The sequence below is a fragment of the Lepidochelys kempii genome, chromosome 5, assembly GCF_965140285.1.
Source record: "Lepidochelys kempii isolate rLepKem1 chromosome 5, rLepKem1.hap1, whole genome shotgun sequence".
In the NCBI taxonomy this organism is placed as follows: domain Eukaryota; kingdom Metazoa; phylum Chordata; order Testudines; family Cheloniidae; genus Lepidochelys; species Lepidochelys kempii.
Genome location: NC_136384.1, coordinates 98304979 through 98324523, shown reverse-complemented (window position 1 = coordinate 98324523; position 19545 = coordinate 98304979). Strand labels below are relative to the sequence as shown.

At 44.5% G+C, this 19545-nt stretch overlaps 1 protein-coding gene across 1 annotated transcript in view; it reads left to right on the top strand.

Annotated features, from left to right (window-relative positions):
* Positions 1 to 16076, top strand: part of TMC1 (transmembrane channel like 1) — a 90178-nt gene extending 74102 nt beyond the window's left edge. The window contains exons 15-20 of the mRNA XM_073346113.2: positions 333 to 400; positions 4384 to 4623; positions 6369 to 6494; positions 14159 to 14237; positions 14345 to 14468; positions 15575 to 16076. Of these exons, the coding sequence (XP_073202214.2) occupies positions 333 to 400; positions 4384 to 4623; positions 6369 to 6494; positions 14159 to 14237; positions 14345 to 14468; positions 15575 to 15849 (912 nt within the window). The 3' untranslated portion in view covers positions 15850 to 16076. The remainder of the gene's footprint in view (positions 1 to 332; positions 401 to 4383; positions 4624 to 6368; positions 6495 to 14158; positions 14238 to 14344; positions 14469 to 15574) is intronic.
* The last annotated feature ends 3469 nt before the right edge of the window (positions 16077 to 19545 follow it).

Genomic DNA, 19545 nt, shown 5'->3' with positions numbered 1-19545 from the left:
TCCTTCTAGAATCTATGAATCATTGTTTTAAAAGTTCAAAGCATATCCAATAAGAATGGAACTCTTTGTACTTTCCAGTACTACCTTCACCTCTTCAAAGAGCTCAATAAGATTTATAATGAAATATTGCAGGCTGTACTGAAGGCAACACATTAGTCTTGAGTCATATTCATTTGTTTCATGAATCATTGTTAATATGCAACAGAAGAGTCTTGAGAAGACATTGCCAATATGTTGTTGCTGTTGTAGATGACAGTTTTAATCTACTCCTCTGTGTCAGTTTAAAACATTATCTGCAAGCCTAATGGAAGCATTTGTGCCTTTTCTTTCAGCCTTCCTATTCAGAGTTTGATATAAGTGGAAATGTGCTGGGACTGATCTTTAACCAAGGCATGATCTGGTAGGTGTGGCAGAGAACATGTATGGTATTAACAGACTGTTGTATACTAGGTCAGCTTAGCCAGCAGGGCTGGGTGGATTTTTTCACGTTGCCTGTGAAATCAAGCATGAAACACAGAAATTCACATATTTGCCACTTCTGAAATGCTGGGCTTGATTCACCACTGTATTACTCCAGCTTTATGCCACTGTAGCTCAATAGGTATCAAACTGGATACCTTGAAATCAGTGGAGTTAAATCAGCAAAGAATTAGGGTAACAGTGGTGAGTCAGTCCCAGGCTAAGGTTATGGGACCAGATTCAGCAATATTCCCTGCTATCTTTTGCACTGCTCTGATGACACACAGCAGCTGTAAAGTTAGGTTTATAGCTGCTGTGCATTGTCGGAGCAGAGATAAATAAATACCTAAATAAATCTGCCAGTGTGAACTAATGGATCACTTAGTGGTAGTGCTCAGCTGTGCTATGACAGACCTGAGTTTGAGACCCATTGCTGGTCTTCATGAACTGAGCTAGTAAGTGCTGGGACCACTGTGGGGCAGCATGCTAAGTCCTTTTGTGGAGTGATTTACATCACTCAGGAATGATCCCTCGCTCCATTATTGGGACCTATACTGACATATACTGCTGGGCATGCCTCTCAACCCTCACTTGTAAAGACAGGGACCGACTATGCTCTACAGTGCTTTTACTCTGATATAACTTAATTGGACTTCAGTCTCTATATGGGTGCAAGTGAGAGCAGCATTAGGCTCATAGGGCCCAAGTCTCTAGTGCATTAGGGGGAGTTAGTCTTCCTCTGGGTACCCAGACAGCAGCTGGGGATGTCCCCCTTTCCTGGCCACCAAGAGAACTGGAGCAGCCCCTGGTACTCACAGCGGAACTCATGTGTATCCAGCCTCCTGTGCATCTAATCTAGGCCTGGAGCAGCAGCCTCATGCTGCAGCCAGTCTGCTCATCACATATATCACAGAGAAACAGAAATATGGGCCTGTTAGTTAATCTGGCCCTAGGTACATTGAAAATCCACAGGGCCAGTGTCTACCTGGCACTCAAGGTTAAGCAAACAAATTAGCTTGTAAAACAGCATATTGTTGTGTGATCATAAAGACAGCAGCAACTGACACCCCAGTTGCTCATACGTAACATTTCTGCTGCACTCACTCCACTGTTCATCAAGAGGATACAGCTGTAGTATAAAATGCACTCCCAAGTTTATGCAGCATGAATGGCACTCTCTTTCCACCACCATAATTAGCACTTTTTGGGGGGCAGGGAAGATGGGAGGGGATTGAAAGTCAGCCTTTGGTTAGGAGAAGTTAGGAGGTTGGTTTCGGAATCAGACTGGGTTTCTTTTTGATTACTTTCAGAACATTTCATGTTTAATACCTGATTCACATACAGATACTATACACTTCTATACTCTGTCACAATATACACTTTCTAATATAGCATGGTCCCCAATGTGGGATCCACATGGACCTAGCAGTCCACCTGCCTGCTACATACTGTAGGAGCGAGACCATAACATGTTAGCTAATGTTGCCTATATCAAGCAGTGAACTTGAGCGGTTATGTTTTTTAGTGATTTATCATTTATAATAAACATATGATCATCTCAAGTGAAATTAAGAGAGACAGTAAAAATTACAGCAATAAAATAATGAATAACTATTTTAGTAAAAATTTTAATAAAATATATAATTAGTTATTGTATATTTCTAGAATTATTTCGAGCTGCACACACATGTACTCACTTGAACTGTAGTGACAGGAGAGCTTTTGGTGTGGCTGTGTCTAGCCTGTATCTGGAGAGGATTTGAAAGGCCTGCGTGTGTGTAAATTTGCATGTGTATGCAGGGAGATTCATTTCTCTCTTTATAGAAAGGCTTCCTGTTCTGTAAAGTGAATGGAATGTAAACCTTCTCATGTGAATTTGCATATCAGTGAGCCATCTGCAAAATTTACTCTGCATTGCTTCAAATGTTGTACCTAAAAATGATGATAATGGGCACAAATTAGCTTGATCCTCAACTGACTGGAGTCAGTGAAAGTTTTGCAACTGATTTCAGTGAGAGTATGATCAGGGGCACAAGGTGTAGTATGTGCCTTCAGCCAAGGACTAGCAGAGTCTGTATGGTCTCTTTCCATTAAGAACAGATGAAAAGAAGAAGGGGGTAAAATTACAATATAATAGTAATACCTAGCTCTTATATAGCATTTTTCATCCACAGATCTCCAAGTGCACTCCATAAAGGGAAAGACCATTATCCCAATTTTAAACATGGGGAAACTGAGGCATAGAGAAGAGGTCAAGGTCCTCTGGTGGACCAATGGCAGAGCTGGAAATAGAATCAAATCTTCTGGGTCCCATCCACTTAGCCACACTGGTAAATAGGATTAGATCCCCAAATCAGAGGGGCAGGAAGAGTGAGCTCAGGCCAAAGAACACGAGTGCCCAGTGTTTTAAAGTCATAAACATGTAACTATAAACAACTAACAACATTTATCAGAATCAATAGGTACTTAATTAGAATCAGGCACTAAATAACTGTGTGTCACATTTGGGTGCAACTACAAAGAGAGAGAGGTTTTAAATGAGTACAAGTATAAGATATTAAAGTCAGAAATAGTTACCAGAATAATAAAGATAAAATGCTTCCTAGTAGCCAAAACTTTACAAGCTTTATTTGGTTCAAGGTAAAATCCTTAATACATGTTCCCAGCTACTGGGCTGACCAAATTCTCAGGTCAGAATCTCTCCCCTAAAGTCAAAGGGATGGTTCCTTTGTGTTAGGCAAAAAAAGAGAGAGAACCTGTGGTGTTTTTGCCCCCCCCACGTTTATAGTCCAATCACCCTTTGAAATGCATTTTCCTGAGGGTTACCCCTAGATGAAGTTCATTCCAGCTGTGAGGAAAGAGACATGGAGTGAAAGAGGTTCCTTGTTATTGTTTGCTAAAATACAGATCAATCTGTTGCTGTCTCCTTTGTTGCCAAAGAATGGCCACTTGACCAGTGATTGCTAATCAACTTTGATGATACCAGGCTAGATGCGTCAGTTTGTCCTTTGTCTTTGTGAAACTGGTAAACACTTTGTAATAATAATTTCAGTTTATGTTCATACCTCTTACTACACATTCCATAGGTACATTACACAAGAATATTAATGATCGGTATGTTATTAGTTTTTAAATGATACCCCACAAGGCATATTTTCCACAAAGATTATTACAATAATCTGTGAATACAGGAGTGCTCTCGGTCACACCATCATAACAGAATAAGTGAAATAAATGTCAGCTCAGGAGACAGCAAAAATATTAATAAGACAATAGCAAATTAAATTAAGACCATGCTGGATTATGATAAAACAAGATACTCATCAAGCCTGCAAGAGATTATGGCGTAAAATGTTCGGGATTATCTGTTCTATAAATGAGTGACAATCTATCTGAAAAAAGAAAAGGAATACTTGTGGCACCTTAGAGACTAACCAATTTATTTGAGCATAAGCTTTCATGAGCTACAGTTCACCTCTGGTTAGTCTCTAAGGTGCCACAAGTACTCCTTTTCTTTTTGCGAATACAGACTAACACGGCTGTTACTCTGAAATCTATCTGAGTGTATTTGAAAACGAAAGAACCATTTAAAGAAGAAGAAAGTGAAAGGGGGAAATCAATAACAGTTTTCTGACTGGGTGCTTAAAATTCATTTGGAGAAAGAAAAGCAGGGGTGGGAGGTGGGGGAAGTCTTGAGACTTGGAAAGAGTTGATTTAGAGTATTTTAGCCATATGCCATGAAGTCAATGGAAGAAACAGAGCCAAGACCAATAAAAAGAGTTAAACAAGGTTTCATAAGCTACAAAACGGAGTGCATTGTGTGTGACTGCAAATCAAGAGGATAGGAAAGCCCAGGGTGGGTGAAGAGTTATGGTGTATCTAAGGCTGCAGAGTTTTACAGAGCACTTTCTTCTTTGTTTCTAGGATGGGTTCTTTTTACGCTCCATGCTTGCCAGCTATCAATGTGTTCCGTCTCCACACCTCGATGTATCTGCAATGCTGGGCTGTGATGTGCTGCAATGTCCCTCACGAGAGGGTCTTCAAAGCCTCTAGATCCAATAACTTCTACATGGCCATGCTGCTCTTTATTCTCTTCCTCTCTACTCTGCCTGCTGTGTACACTATTGTCTCTATCCCACCATCCTTTGACTGCGGCCCATTCAGGTCCTTCACATTTTATATCCATCTTAACAAATAGGTTATCTCATGGTATGACTACTGTACAGTGAATGACATAACTAACACGAACTTCCTTACTAAGTGGTGGCACTTTATAAACTATGCTAATTTTACTTGTGCATAGGACCATAATCTCTGAAGATGAATTAAATGTGAGAGAAATGATTAACTATTTAAAAAGTATTCACTAACTGGTGAGACAGAAATTCTTTTTTTAAAAAAGTTTCTTACTAGTGTGATCAAGTCTGAAATTATATGTAAGGAATAGAGAACCATTCTGTTAGAGATACATTCTCTACCTGCTTGAGATGATCTGTTAGAGTGTAGAATAGACTCATTGCTTGGGAGACAGAACATTTAGAATAGTACTGCAGAAAGGGATCTAGCAATAGCAGAGGGGAAGACTAGATGACTGAATAGGGCTTTTCCATCTCAAATTTCTGAGACTCTCTGCAGTACTTCAGGGAGTTAGATTCAGTAGCACTGTTATAATATATTTCTGGTGCTGTGAGTCATCCTCTGACATTCTCAGGAATGATGGAAAGAAAGGGTTGACAGCAATTATGTGTGTAAATCCATGCATATTGAAATAAGAATAAACAGTATCCCAGATAACGTGGCCTACATTTTCAAAAGGGACTAGTGATTGTGAGCACCTCAGTTTTCGGGTAGCCAGCTTGAAACACCTGAAAGGGAATTTTCAGAAGGTGCTGAACACCAACTCTTCACCAGTCTTTAAGGTGTCTCAGGTTAGGCATCCAGAATCACTAGTTGGTTTTGAAAAAGATGGCCTACATTCCCCTGCAGGTAGGTAGCGGCAGAGGGGGATATAGCTAAGAAGACATCTGCTCATCCAAGAACCAACTGATCCCACACCCTATTCTTCACCCTGTGCATTGCAGAAGTGAAATACCAGGGGAGAAATCTTCAACATCTCTGTTTGCCATTTAGTGTGACATATTACACTAGTAAGCAAGCAATAGTTAGACACAACATTTAGATTTTAAAATGTTTGAGTCTTTGATATCTGCTTGCAAAAATGTGTTAATGGAGTAAAAGGAGAAGAGCAGTAAAATGGAGATCTGGTTTCCAGTGAAGGGCTTGAAAAATTCATTAGTAAAGTGATCCCAGTGCATCTTCTAAAGGCACAGAAGTCTTGATGCCTTAGCTCTAAAAGTTCCTTTGGGTATAGGCAAATCATTCAGGAGATGTTTTCCAGTAGTGTGTCATATCACCATCATTATATGGGAGAAATGTATGAAATAATAGCAAATCTGCTGAGACACGAAACTGGCTGGATTTCACAGAACTGATACAAAGCAGGTGATACTGATTGACAATTTTCATTTAGTAAATCAGATCATAGAAGACATAAAGGGTGACATCTGGGGACTGGTCTCTGTAACTGCAATCCTGGACCTTGTGTAATTCAGGATTAGATAAACTAGAACAGCTTCAGTAAGATTTCCTCTGCCCCACTCCCCAAGGAATGAAGTTGCATGAACAAGCTACCACTGTTAACTTTTTCTGTGCTGCTTTAATATGTTAACATGTATAAAAAGTAATGTTTTTCTTAAAATCGGTTCAGTAAAGAGCATTTAAATAATGTGAATGACAATAACTTATTGTTGGGCCCATCTCTGGTCTGATAATATGTTGTATGTTGATACACAATGCTACACTGGCATTGGCAGGGTTTATGATACAGGGTTAATTTTTGTTTTTAACAGTGGGAAAACCAGAATGTTTGAGGTCATTTCAGAAACCTTGGAGAATGACTTCCCTTCCTGGTTTGGAAAAGTATTTAATTATGCTTCTAACCCTGGACTGATCCTGCCCTTCATATTGCTTATGGTGTAAGTACAGTATCTTAACTCTGATACTGTAGATAAAGCTTTCCTATGTGAATCTCTACCCAATTCCTTTCATGTCAAGCCTCCACCACCATAGTCCACTGGAAACACAGTCAAGTACAACACTGATTGCCTTGTGTTGAGGGCCTTGAAGTATTCATGACCCTTTTTCTTGATCATAATTAATGTGTAGTTGCACAAAGGGCAGGCTTCCCAATCTCTCTCTCTTGTTCAATGGCTTAATTTTTGTTTTGTTACCAAAACAACAAAAATAATTAAGAAGCAAAAAAACTATATGGGGTCCAAACCACAGCAAATTTAATCAGTCTTTTGGGCAGAACTGCACATCATAAAACCTAGCATGTTTAGTAGAGAACTCTCAGAAGTGCTATTCCCCTGATAAAGAGCTTTCTTTAAGCCTGTTTCTGGGCATCTTGGGTTTTAGTATAATAATAAAGAGGCTTGAAAAGCAGCAGAACTACCATCATTTTGCTAAACTAGGTGTGAGGTAAGAGTTGGGGGCATGTAGCAGAGAAGCCACATAGAGGGCTTCCAATCTAGATTCTTTGGCTAAAACGCCCGTGTAAGAGGTGTGCAGCAAGCCATGATTGCTACCTCCTTGTACTAGAAGTTCCCTGTCCAAAGTCAACTTTTCTGAGGCTTTGGACTACGAATGGACATTTGTCCATCAATCAGTCCTGAATAAGAATAATAATCCTGATATCTTTAATCCCAAGGGACTTTACAAAGGATCACTTTATAGGATCACTTAGTACACACAAAAATGCAGCTACCTCTTGGGTGAAATTCAGTCATGATTTAACAGAGCACAGTTATACTGCCAAATATTTTAGAACAGGAAGTGAAAAACAGTAAGTGTAATAGAAACTGCAGAAGGAACTTACACAGGCAGAATGCAATTTTGAGATGAAATGTGGCAAAGACTTGGTGACAATCATACCACATACAGAAAGACTCTCAATGAAGAATATGGGTAGCTCCCGTTGATTTCAAGGAGAGCAACTCATATTTTGCATTAGGTGACTGTGGCCCAAAACAAAGGCAAAGACAACACAAGGCAAACCAGAGACAACAAAATAGGGAGAAGATTAATCACTTATTTCAACCAGGAGCATGACACACTGTTAATGTCATTATAAAAACATCACATGGCTGGATATCCAGTTAGAGTTTCATTAGGTGAGAGTAGGGGGTGAAAGTGTGCTAATTTCTTACAGTTATTTAACAAAGAAAATTATGCCATGTATTTGTGATTTTGTGATCTGGAAGATTATGATTTAGAACAAAAAATCAACTAGTTTTCCATGTTTTTGCTTTTTGTCTTTGCTGTCACCACAGCACTTGAATTTGCCTATTGTTGTGCAAGTTTAAAGGATTTTATAAACAACTTTTGGTCATTTGAAAAACATATTATACATCTTTTACAAGTCAATTTTGCAGAACACCCATGTTATGGAAGAACAGCTGGATGGAACTGCCTCCTTAACTACCGTAACTGAAAGGAGGCTTCTTAGCCCTGGTCTACACTAGGACTTTAGATCGAATTTAGCAGCGTTAAATCGATTTAAACCTGCACCCGTCCACACAGTGAAGCCCTTTATTTCGACTTAAAGGGCTCTTAAAATCGATTTCCTTACTCCACCCCTGACAAGTGGATTAGCGCTTAAATCGACGTTCCCGGCTCGAATTTGGGGTACTGTGGACACAATTCGATGGTATTGGCCTCCGGGAGCTATCCCAGAGTGCTCCATTCTGACCGCTCTGGACAGCACTCTCAACTCAGATGCACTGGCCAGGTAGACAGGAAAAGAACCGCAAACTTTTGAATCTCATTTCCTGTTTGGCCAGCGTGGCAAGCTGCAGGTGACCATGCAGAGCTCATCAGCAGAGGTGACCATGATGGAGTCCCAGAATCGCAAAAGAGCTCCAGCATGGACTGAACGGGAGGTATGGGATCTGATCGCTGTATAGGGAGAGGAATCCGTGCTATCAGAACTCCGTTCCAGTTTTCGAAATGCCAAAACCTTTGTGAAAATCTCCCAGGGCATGAAGGACAGAGGCCATAACAGGGACCCGAAGCAGTGCCGCGTGAAACTGAAGGAGCTGAGGCAAGCCTACCAGAAAACCAGAGAGGCGAACAGCCGCTCTGGGTCAGAGCCCCAAACATGCCGCTTCTATGATGAGCTGCATGCCATTTTAGGGGGTTCAGCCACCACTACCCCAGCCGTGTTGTTTGACTCCTTCAATGGAGATGGAGGCAACACGGAAGCAGGTTTTGGGGACGAAGAAGATGATGATGATGAGGAGGTTGTAGATAGCTCACAGCAAGCAAGCGGAGAAACCGGTTTTCCCGACAGCCAGGAACTGTTTCTCACCCTAGACCTGGAGCCAGTACCCCCCGAACCCACCCAAGGCTGCCTCCTGGACCCAGCAGGCGGAGAAGGGACCTCTGGTGAGTGTACCTTTTAAAATGCTATACATGGTTTAAAAGCAAGCATGTGAAAGGATTACTTTGCCCTGGCATTTGCGGTTCTCCTAGATGTAGTCCTAAAGCCTTTGCAAAAGGTTTCTGGGGAGGGCAGCCTTATTTCGTCCTTCATGGTAGGACACTTTACCACTCCAGGCCAGTAACACGTACTCGGGAATCACTGTAGAACGAAGCATTGCAGTGTATGTTTGCTGGCATTCAACCAAAATCCGTTCTTTATCTCTCTGTGTTATCCTCAGGAGAGTGAGATATAATTCATGGTCACCTGGTTGAAATAGAGTGCTTTTCTTCAGGGGACACTCAGAGGAGCCCATTCCTGCTGGGCTGTTTGCCTGTGGCTAAACAGAAATGTTCCCCGCTGTTAGCCACAGGGAGGGGGGAAGGTTGAGGGGGTAGTCACGCGGTGGGAGGAGGCAAAATGCGACCTTGTAACGAAAGCACATGTGCTATGTATGTAATGTTAACAGCAAGGTTTACCCTGAAAGAGTGTACCCATTGTTCTATAAAATGTGTCTTTTTAAATACCGCTGTCCCTTTTTTTTTCTCCACCAGCTGCATGTGTTTCAATGATCACAGGATCTTCTCCTTCCCAGAGGCTAGTGAAGCTTAGAAAGAAAAAAAAACGCACTCGCGATGAAATGTTCTCCGAGCTCATGCTGTCCTCCCACACTGACAGAGCACAGACGAATGCGTGGAGGCAAATAATGTCAGAGTGCAGGAAAGCACAAAATGACCGGGAGGAGAGGTGGAGGGCTGAAGAGAGTAAGTGGCGGGCTGAAGAGAGTAAGTGGCGGGCTGAAGACAGGGCTGAAGCTCAAATGTGGCAGCAGCGTGATGAGAGGAGGCAGGATTCAATGCTGAGGCTGCTGGAGGACCAAACCAGTATGCTCCAGTGTATGGTTGAGCTGCAGCAAAGGCAGCTGGAGCACAGACTGCCACTGCTGCCCCTCTGTAACCAACCGCCCTCCTCCCCAAGTTCCATAGCCTCCACACCCAGACGCCCAAGAACGCGGTGGGGGGGCCTCCGGCAAACCAGCCACTCCACCACAGAGGATTGCCCAAAAAAAAGGCGGCTGTCATTCAATAAATTTTAAAGTTGTAAACTTTTAAAGTGCTGTGCTTAAAGTGCTGTGTGGCATTTTCCTTCCCTCCTCCACCACCCCTCCTGGGATACCTTGGTAGTCATCTCCCTATTTGTGTGATGAATGGATAACGAATGCATGACTGTGAAGCAGCAATGACTTTATTGCCTCTGCAAGCGGTGATTAAAGGGAGGAGGGGAGGGTGGTTAGCTTACAGGGAAGTAGAGTGAACCAAGGGGCGGGGGGTTTCATCAAGGAGAAACAAACAGAACTTTCACACCGTAGCCTGGCCAGTCATGAAACTGGTTTTCAAAGCTTCTCTGATGCGTACCGCGCCCTCCTGTGCTCTTCTAACTGCCCTGGTGTCTGGCTGCACGTAACCAGCAGCTAGGCGATTTGCCTCAGCCTCCCACCCCGCCATAAACGTCTCCCCCTTACTCTCACAGATATTGTGGAGCACACAGCAAGCAGTAATAACAGTGGGAATATTGGTTTCGCTGAGGTCTAAGCGAGTCAGTAAACTGCGCCAGCGCGCCTTTAAACGTCCAAATGCACATTCTACCACCATTCTGCACTTGCTCAGCCTGTAGTTGAACAGCTCCTGACTACTGTCCAGGCTGCCTGTGTACGGCTTCATGAGCCATGGCATTAAGGGGTAGGCTGGGTCCCCAAGGATACATATAGGCATTTCAACATCCCCAACAGTTATTTTCTGGTCTGGGAATAAAGTCCCTTCCTGCAGCTTTTGAAACAGACCAGAGTTCCTGAAGATGCGAGCATCATGCACCTTTCCCGGCCATCCCACGTTGATGTTGGTGAAACGTCCCTTGTGATCCACCAGAGCTTGCAGCACTATCGAAAAGTACCCCTTGCGGTTTATGTACTCGGCGGCTTGGTGCTCCGGTGCCAAGATAGGGATATGGGTTCCGTCTATAGCCCCACCACAGTTAGGGAATCCCATTGCAGCAAAGCCATCCACTATGACCTGCACATTTCCCAGGGTCACTACCCTTGATATCAGCAGATCTTTGATTGCGTGAGCTACTTGCATCACAGCAGCCCCCACAGTAGATTTGCCCACTCCAAATTGATTCCCAACTGACCGGTAGCTGTCTGGCGTTGCAAGCTTCCACAGGGCTATCGCCACTCGCTTCTCAACTGTGAGGGCTGCTCTCATCCTGGTATTCATGCGCTTCAGGGCAGGGGAAAGCAAGTCACAAAGTTCCATGAAAGTGCCCTTACGCATGCGAAAGTTTCGCAGCCACTGGGAATCGTCCCAGACCTGCAACACTATGCGGTCCCACCAGTCTGTGCTTGTTTCCCGAGCCCAGAATCGGCGTTCCACAGCATGAACCTGCCCCATTAGCACCATGATGCATGCATTGGCAGGGCCCATGCTTTCAGAGAAATCTGTGTCCATGTCCTGATCACTCACGGGACCGCGCTGACGTCGCCTCCTCGCCCGGTATCGCGTTGCCATGTTCTGCTGCTGCATATACTGCTGGATAATGCGTGTGGTGGTTAATGTGCTCCTAATTGCCAAAATGAGCTCAGCGGCTTCCATGCTTGCCTTGGTATGGCGTCCGCACAGAAAAAAGGCGCGGAACGATTGTCTGCCGTTGCTCTGACGGAGGGAGGGGCGACTGACAACACGGCTTACAGGGTTGGCTTCAGGGAGCTAAAATCAACAAAGGGTGTGCCTGTACATCAAGGAGTATTTCAGGCAGGACTGCACGGAGGGTTCCAATAAGAAATCGTGCACCTAAGTTATCGTTGTTATTGGAACAAGGAGGTTAGCCTGGCCTCTGATTGATATATGGCTAGATTTACCTCGCTGCACCTTCTCTGTGAGTGACTGCAGTGTGATCTAGACAGGGGAGGAGGAAAATGAGTACAAAACAAATCTGGTCTATTTCTTGTTCTGACCCACTCCATCTATCTTTTACATCTTTGGCTGGCAGCAGACGGTGCAGAAGGACTGCATGCCATCCACATCTCATGGCTGCTTGGCAGAAGATGGTACAGTACGACTGCTAGCCATCTTCATCTCTTGCCTGCTTGGCATAAGATGGTACAATATGACTGCTAGCCATCTTCATCTCTTGCCTGCCTGGCATAAGATGGTACAATACGACTGCTAGCAATCCTCATCTCTTGCCTGCCTGACAGAAGATGGTACAGTACGACTGCTAGCAGTCCGTATCGCCTGCCCGCTCACCATAAGACGGTTCAATAGGACTGCAGGACTAAAGAGAATGACCTGCTCAAGTCACTCCAAATTTAGTCCCTGCGCCCATGTCTGCCCAGGCGCTCCCAGCCGACGTGGCCAGGAGCACCTCGGACACGACGAGGACGACTACCAATCGTATTGCACCATCTGCTGCCAGAAGGCAATGGGTTGCTGCTACTGTGCAGCAAAGCCGTACCGTGTCTGCCAGCACCCAGGAGACATAGGGTGACGGTTACCTGAGCTGGCTCCATGCTTGCCATGGTATGGTGTCTGCACAGGTAACTCATGAAAAAAGGCGCGAAACGATTGTCTGCCCTTGCTTTCACGGAGGGAGGGAGGGAACGGGGGCCGGACGACACGTACCCAGAACCACCCGCGACAATGTTTTAGCCCCATCAGAGTGCTCCATTGTGAGTGCTCTGGACAGCACTCTCAGATGCCCGATTGTTTGCCATTGCTCTGACGCTGGGAGGGGCGCTTACAGGGTTGGCTTCAGGGAGCTAAAATCAACAAAGGGGGTGGCTTTACATCAAGGAGTATTTCAGGCAGGACTTCACGGAGGGTTCCAATAAGAAATGGTGCACCTAAGTTATTGTCCTTATTGGAACAAGAAGGTTAGCCTGGCCTCTGATTGATACATGGCTAGATTTACCTCGCTGCACCTTCTCTGTAAGTGACTGCAGTGTGATCTAGAAGAATGAGTCCCCTAGACAGGGGAGGGGGGGAAGCAAATGAGTACAAAACAAATCTGGTCTATTTCTTGTTTTGATCCACTCCATCTATCTTTTACATCTTTGGCTGGCAGCAGACGGTGCAGAAGGACTGCATGCCATCCACATCTCATGGCTGCTCGGCAGAAGATGGTACAGTACGACTGCTAGCAGTCCGTATCGCCTGCCCGCTCACCATAAGACGGTTCAATAGGACTGACTGCAGGACTAAAGAGAATGACCTGCTCAAGTCACTCCAAATTTAGTCCCTGCACCCATGTCTGCCCAGGCGCTCCTGATCGACCTCACAGAGGCGACCAGGAGCACCTCAGACATGACGATGATGGCTACCAGTCGTACTGTACCGTCTGCTGCCACAAGGCAAGGGGTTGCTGCTACTGTGTAGCAATGCCGTACCGCGTCTGCCAGCACCCAGGAGACATAGGGTGACGGTTACCTGAGCGGGCTCCATGCTTGCCGTGGTATGGCGTCTGCACAGGTAACTCAGGAAAAAAGGCGCGAAATGATTGTCTGCCCTTGCTTTCACGGGGGGAGGGAGGGAACGGGGGCCTGACGATATGTACCCAGAACCACCCGCAACAATGTTTTAGCCCCATCAGGCATTGGGATCTCAACCCAGAATTCCAATGGGCAGCGGAGACTGCGGGAACTGTGGGATAGCTCCCCACAGTGCAACGCTCCAGAAGTCGACGCTTGCCTCGGTACTGTGGAAGCGCTCCGCCGAGTTAATCCACTTAATGCACTTAGAGCATTTTCTGTGGGGACACACACACTCGAATATATAAAACCGATTTCTAAAAAACCGACTTCTATAAATTCGACCTAATTTCGTAGTGTAGACATACCCTTAGATAGGGAAAGTTAATTTTTCAGTTGGGTTGTTCTGGGATCTCAGGTAGAGATGTATTTTCTTTCTCCTGTGAAGAAGCACATAACTGAACTGTCAAAACGTTAGTGTTAATAAGACAGGATAGTGGAATAAAAGCCACTCTTCATGTTAACACACTATAGAGGATAAGGACAACCTATTTATTGTTATGTGGCTTTATTAAGAATTGTGTTAGATTTTATAATTGTTACCTAACAAAATATATTCTTTTTCCTTTAAAATTTAGATTGAGTATCTATTATCTCAATGCTACATCCAAATCCTACAAGGAAGCTAACTTGGATCTCAAAAAGAAGCTACAAAGTGTAAGGATGCCATAAAGAGGGTAGAACTGTTACTTTTTATTGTTGTGAAACAGTAGAGAAATGGTTTAAGTAATTAAGGTATGTTTCCCTCTCTCCCCTTTGACCAGCAAGCTGAGGAAAACAAAAAGAGAAACAAACAAAAAGCACAGCAATCACGGGAGATGGAAGAAAACTCCCTTGAGGCTAAACCCAAGCAGCAAGGAAGCAAACAAGACTCTGCAGCAGATCAAGGTGCGACTGCTCTGAAGATGTCTGTATATTTGCTACCATCCCTCTACACTGTCTCAACTTCTTTACTTACTGTACAGTGACACCCTGAGAGGGACAGTCATGAAAATTAAACAGTGCAAATTAACCACAGTACAGAAGCTTGCAGTCACCAGGTTAATCTTTATGGCATTGGTCTTTCTCCTTCCCTTATAAGAAATATTAGTCTCATTCAGTAACAATCCAGAACCCTACAGTAGTAACAAACTGCAAGCTGTATTACTTTGGACTGTTAGGCCCCAATCCAGCAAAGCTCTTAAGCAGGTTCTTAATGTTAGTGGGACTATTTGCACACTTAAAAACTAAGCATGTGCATAAGTGTTTTGCTAGACTGAAGTTTTACTGCAGAATACTATAGTAATTTTTATATTGGAATATTGAGGGCCAGGTTGTGGCTTTTAAGTCCAGGCTCCTGCAAGGGGGGTGGGGGCTGGGGGGCGCAGCAAGGCCATGATGTAGTAGGAATCTTCAGGAAGAATTCTGGCTCAGTCAGCCTAGGCATGGTCCCGGGCTGCGTATGTGGCAGCCCTACCTGCCTTAAAGAGGGAGTGGTGTGCTCTCCCCTCTGCACTCAGGCACTACTGTCCTCATTGTCCATGCCGCAAAACAAGCACACCATTTGGCATGATTGGCAGCAGGAGAAGTCAGGGCTGGAATGTTAGGGAGGTTGTAGGTCAGGAATGAGGCATTTCAGCAGAGCTATGTGGGGAATTCCAAGCGCATCCTGCCGAAATTGGCCGGTTTTATAATGAAATTGCTGAGTTTTGCCATCTCTCTCACACTGCCCTCACTCCTCCAGTAGCCCTAGAAACTGCCTCCACTTACTTGGTGCTGCCTTCTGTAGAGGTGGGGGCTTCTACATTCCTTACCTCAGGTCTTGGAGGATGGGAAGGGCTGACTGGAAAACTTCAGGGGAGAGCTGCTGGACCACTCCCCATAACCTCCCTCTAAGAGATGGGGTTGGCAGAGCCTGCTGGTGCTCCTACAGTCTGCGGCTGACATGCCGCAGCACTGCTCTAACAGGTAATCTCTGTTCTATGACTCAGTTTGGTTTTCTAAATACATTTTAGGTGCCCAGAAAGGACGAGGTGACAAAGAGTCTAAGAAAAAGACCAGCCATCAACAGGAAGCAAGCCCCTCCCAGCAGCACGGACCTGGCCCAAATGCTCATTATTCCTTGCATGGCAGAGGAGGAAGCCTTGCTCCGCCCTCACACATAGCTGTGACTCGACCACCAGTGCCAAGAGGATATGGCATGCCCGGCTACTCCCCCAGAAATCCACGCTTTGAAGGTTTTCCTGGAGGACACCCAAGAATGCCGAGGGGCACTCCTAACTATAGATAATAGTAAAAGTGAGCTACAGGATTAAATGGTACAATCCTGGCAAAAACAATGGCCCTGATCCAGCCAACAAACGAGGTGTCCCATTGATTTCAATGCGACTCCTCCTGTGCATGAAGTTGCTCAGTGTGCCTAAGTATTTTCAGGATTGGGGGCTTCAGTACCAATATCTAACAGAAACCACTGCATTAGTCTTATTGTTCATTTGAATGTCTTGGAAGGATATATGTTGTCATGAGTGTCAAAGTGTTTCTAAGTATATAAATATTTATGATAAGAATGAAAATGTTAGTTTATTCTTGCATAAGTTTCTCAGTGTGTTTCTGTAGCATCTCATTGTTACTTCATTTATTTTTAAAACCACAGGCAATTGTCAATATAATTGTTTGGAAATTATATCTGAGTTAGTTTTACTTAAGCAGTGCATACAGCTTGTGCTGGCCATTTACAGAGAAGTGAGATTCACCTGATTAGTTTAGACTGGAAATATATGGCTACCTTTCAATAGCCAAAGCATGACCTTTAAATACCCAGAGATACTGTGCAGCCTAGTGTTTGAAGTATGTGCTTCCCAGTTCAGAGGCATTATGCAGCTGAGCTTTTAATTTTATTAAAATCCCTATTTTTCCTGTCAGTACAGTAATAATTCTTACCATATGCAATATCATACAGCCACCTCCCCAAGCACCTTTCCTGTTTTAATCTCTTTCGGACCCTTTAAAAACTCACAGTTCAAAGGTGGTTCAAAACAACTCCACAAGGACTCCCGATTATTTAGTTCTCTGACACATACTGGCCCTCTAGGCCCCAAGCAGTTCAGTATCTCTCTCCTGATTAGTCTGAAATAACACAAAACACAAACTCACAGAGTCTTCATCCCAGCTGGCCTTTACAGGATCTCCTTTGCTTGGACGGAGTCCCTCACAGGCCTTCCACCCTGAAGGCCTTTCTCCCACTTACTCCTGCTTCTACAGCTGTTTTTTCCACTGCTAAATCAGGGACCTACAAACATCTGCTGGCTCCCTGGAGTTACAATTTCCCCATCCCCCACTCTCTTAGAGCAACTCCTTGCTCTTTTTTTTAATCCTGGGAACCAGCTTATTCAGCCCAGATTCAGCTGACTCTGTAAGCAGGGATGGCTTAGCCCTAAACATTTCAGCCCATTGGCAAGCTGCCCAGTTACATCATTTTTTAAAAAGCATTTCATATGCAAAAAGAAACCACATAGCCCTGTCCTTCAGTATCCGCCTCCAAAATGCTTTCCAAGGTTGGGGTGCTTTACATGGGGGGTCTTAGGGACAAGTAATGGGCACTTGCTATTACTACTTAATTATTATTATTTATTTGTCTTGTGGTAGTATCTGGGAGCCCCAGACATGGACCAGGACCCCATTTTGATAGGTGCTATCCAAATACAGAACAAACAGGTAGTCACTGCCCAAGTATTTACATACACCTGTTTGGCAGTAGTTACACAGCTTTGCCACATTGGCCAGAATTTGACCCACGATATCTATAAAACAAAAATGTAAAAAAAGGTTAGTCAATGCAGCTCTGTTTTGTAGTGTAGAAGGAATGTTAACCAGGTTTCATAAGGCAAAGCCTGGGGCAAATCTGTGACATCATGAAACAATTTAGGCTACCCTTAATTATGGTGTAACTAAATCAGGAAGTCAGACTAGATGATCATAATGGTACCTTCTGGCCTCAAAATCTGTGAGCCGTGCCCCCTTGACCCAGGGCTGAATTTGTTCTGCAATATTGAAACCAAGGGCCAGATCCTCAGCTGGTGTAATTCAGCATAACTCCATTGACTTCAACAGCCATTGGATGGCCCTCATACCATTGGCGAATAGTGACCTTAGAGGTGAAAGTCTATCATAATTATCAACCCCTTTAGCCAGCCAAACCCTTTGGTCTTCCTACTTTGGGTTTCCCTCATTCTCTCACCTGCCTACAAACTGGCTCCTTTCCCCCCTCATGAAGACTGAGGTGTTGGAATGGACACTGTATCTGTGCATTTATATTGCTGTACTCATGCAATTCTGGATTAGCATTTTGTGAATAATTTAAGGAAAAATGTAATGAAGTTCAATTATGGCTGACACTCAGATTTCCAAATTCATCTGAGTAAATCTCCTTTGATGGGTTTTCCTACGGGAGTGATTATTGTTGTGGAAGAATCATAGAATCATAGAATATCAGGGTTGGAAGGGACCCCAGAAGGTCATCTAGTCCAACCCCCTGCTCAAAGCAGGACCAATTCCCAGAAAGGGTGGTCCAGGAGCTAACCTGGGCTAGGAAGATCCATTTGTCTTTCCCCACAGACATTCTGGATGACCTTGGACAAGTCCTTTATTTTCTGTTCTTCAGTTTTCCCATAAACTAGTCACAACAGTCACAGTCCAGGGCTAGCTGCACCGCTGACCCCTCTCAAGTCTCCCAGAGAGCACCCGTCCAACTGACAGGCTTCTTGCCTTTACTGTCCTAGTGTGGACCCTGCAATTCTCCTTCTCTCTGACCAGGTCCCTGGGCAACAGCACCATGTCCTAAGCATGATTATTAAGCAGGCCTGGCTGGATCCAGCTATGGGTGCTGGTGAAGGGGAGGGACACCAAAGGCCTTTGCCTCCCCCCATGCTTTTTTTTTTAGTGGGGGGCATGCTCAGCACTTTTTAGAACTTGAACTCAGCAGGGACACAACAAAGGGGGAGGGGCAGGGGGCCTAGTGCTCCTCTCCCACCCCCTTGGATCCTGACTGGCTTAACGGTGCTTAACGGTAGCTTAAGGTGGAGCCCTTCCCTGATGGAAGTGAGTGGTGTGGTGAGCTGGTGCACAGGGTTGAAACACCACTGAGATTTGTCTATGGTGGTCACTCACATGTTTGTGAAATTCCAGACATTCTGGCACTTCTGGGAACAGCACTTACTGTGTATGTGAGGGCACACCACACGGGGGACTCAGTTTTCAAGACTGCCCTGCTCCGCCACCATCAGCATGACCCCTGCATGAAAGATTGCGGGGATGAGGCAGCATGCTCTTCAAAATGGCATTCTCTCATTTAATACCGGCCAAATGCATGTCCAGTTTTGTCCCAGTACTGGATGGGGGACAAGCCAGCCAAAAAGACCGGATGAGTGGCCTCACTAAATTTTGCCCATTTTGGTTGCTTCTCCTGCCATCACCCACACAGACTTTTGCAAGCCTTCAGTACCACTGGAGCTGGCTGCCTTGCAAGATACCCCTTCTGGAGCATGACCAACAGCAACACAGCCTTTTCAAAGCAAGATATTGTTTAATCACTACAACACAAACAAAGAAGAACAAGAAAGAACATAGACTACATGGATATCTGTTTTACCTGAAGTTTAAATTGGCTTAGATTAACGTAGGCACCCCACCTCCGGGAAATTGGGAATCAGTTTGCTTTCAAATAGTCTCTGCTTCTCTCTTCCGCGTGCTTCAGAGGCTGAAGTTCTTTGCATTCTGCCTCCAATGCCAAGTTCTTTGTTCTAGTCTCCCACCTGGATTTTCCCCTCACTTGTGCCAAGACCAGGTGTTGAACTCAGCACGGTCAGAGTTAAACTTCGAAAGTGGATCACACCTGCATTGTCAGTTAAGTATCAGTGCATGGGGGCCACCTGAATTTATTGTCCAGAATACCTGAAGTCTAACCACTGTTTCAGTTAACCACACATAA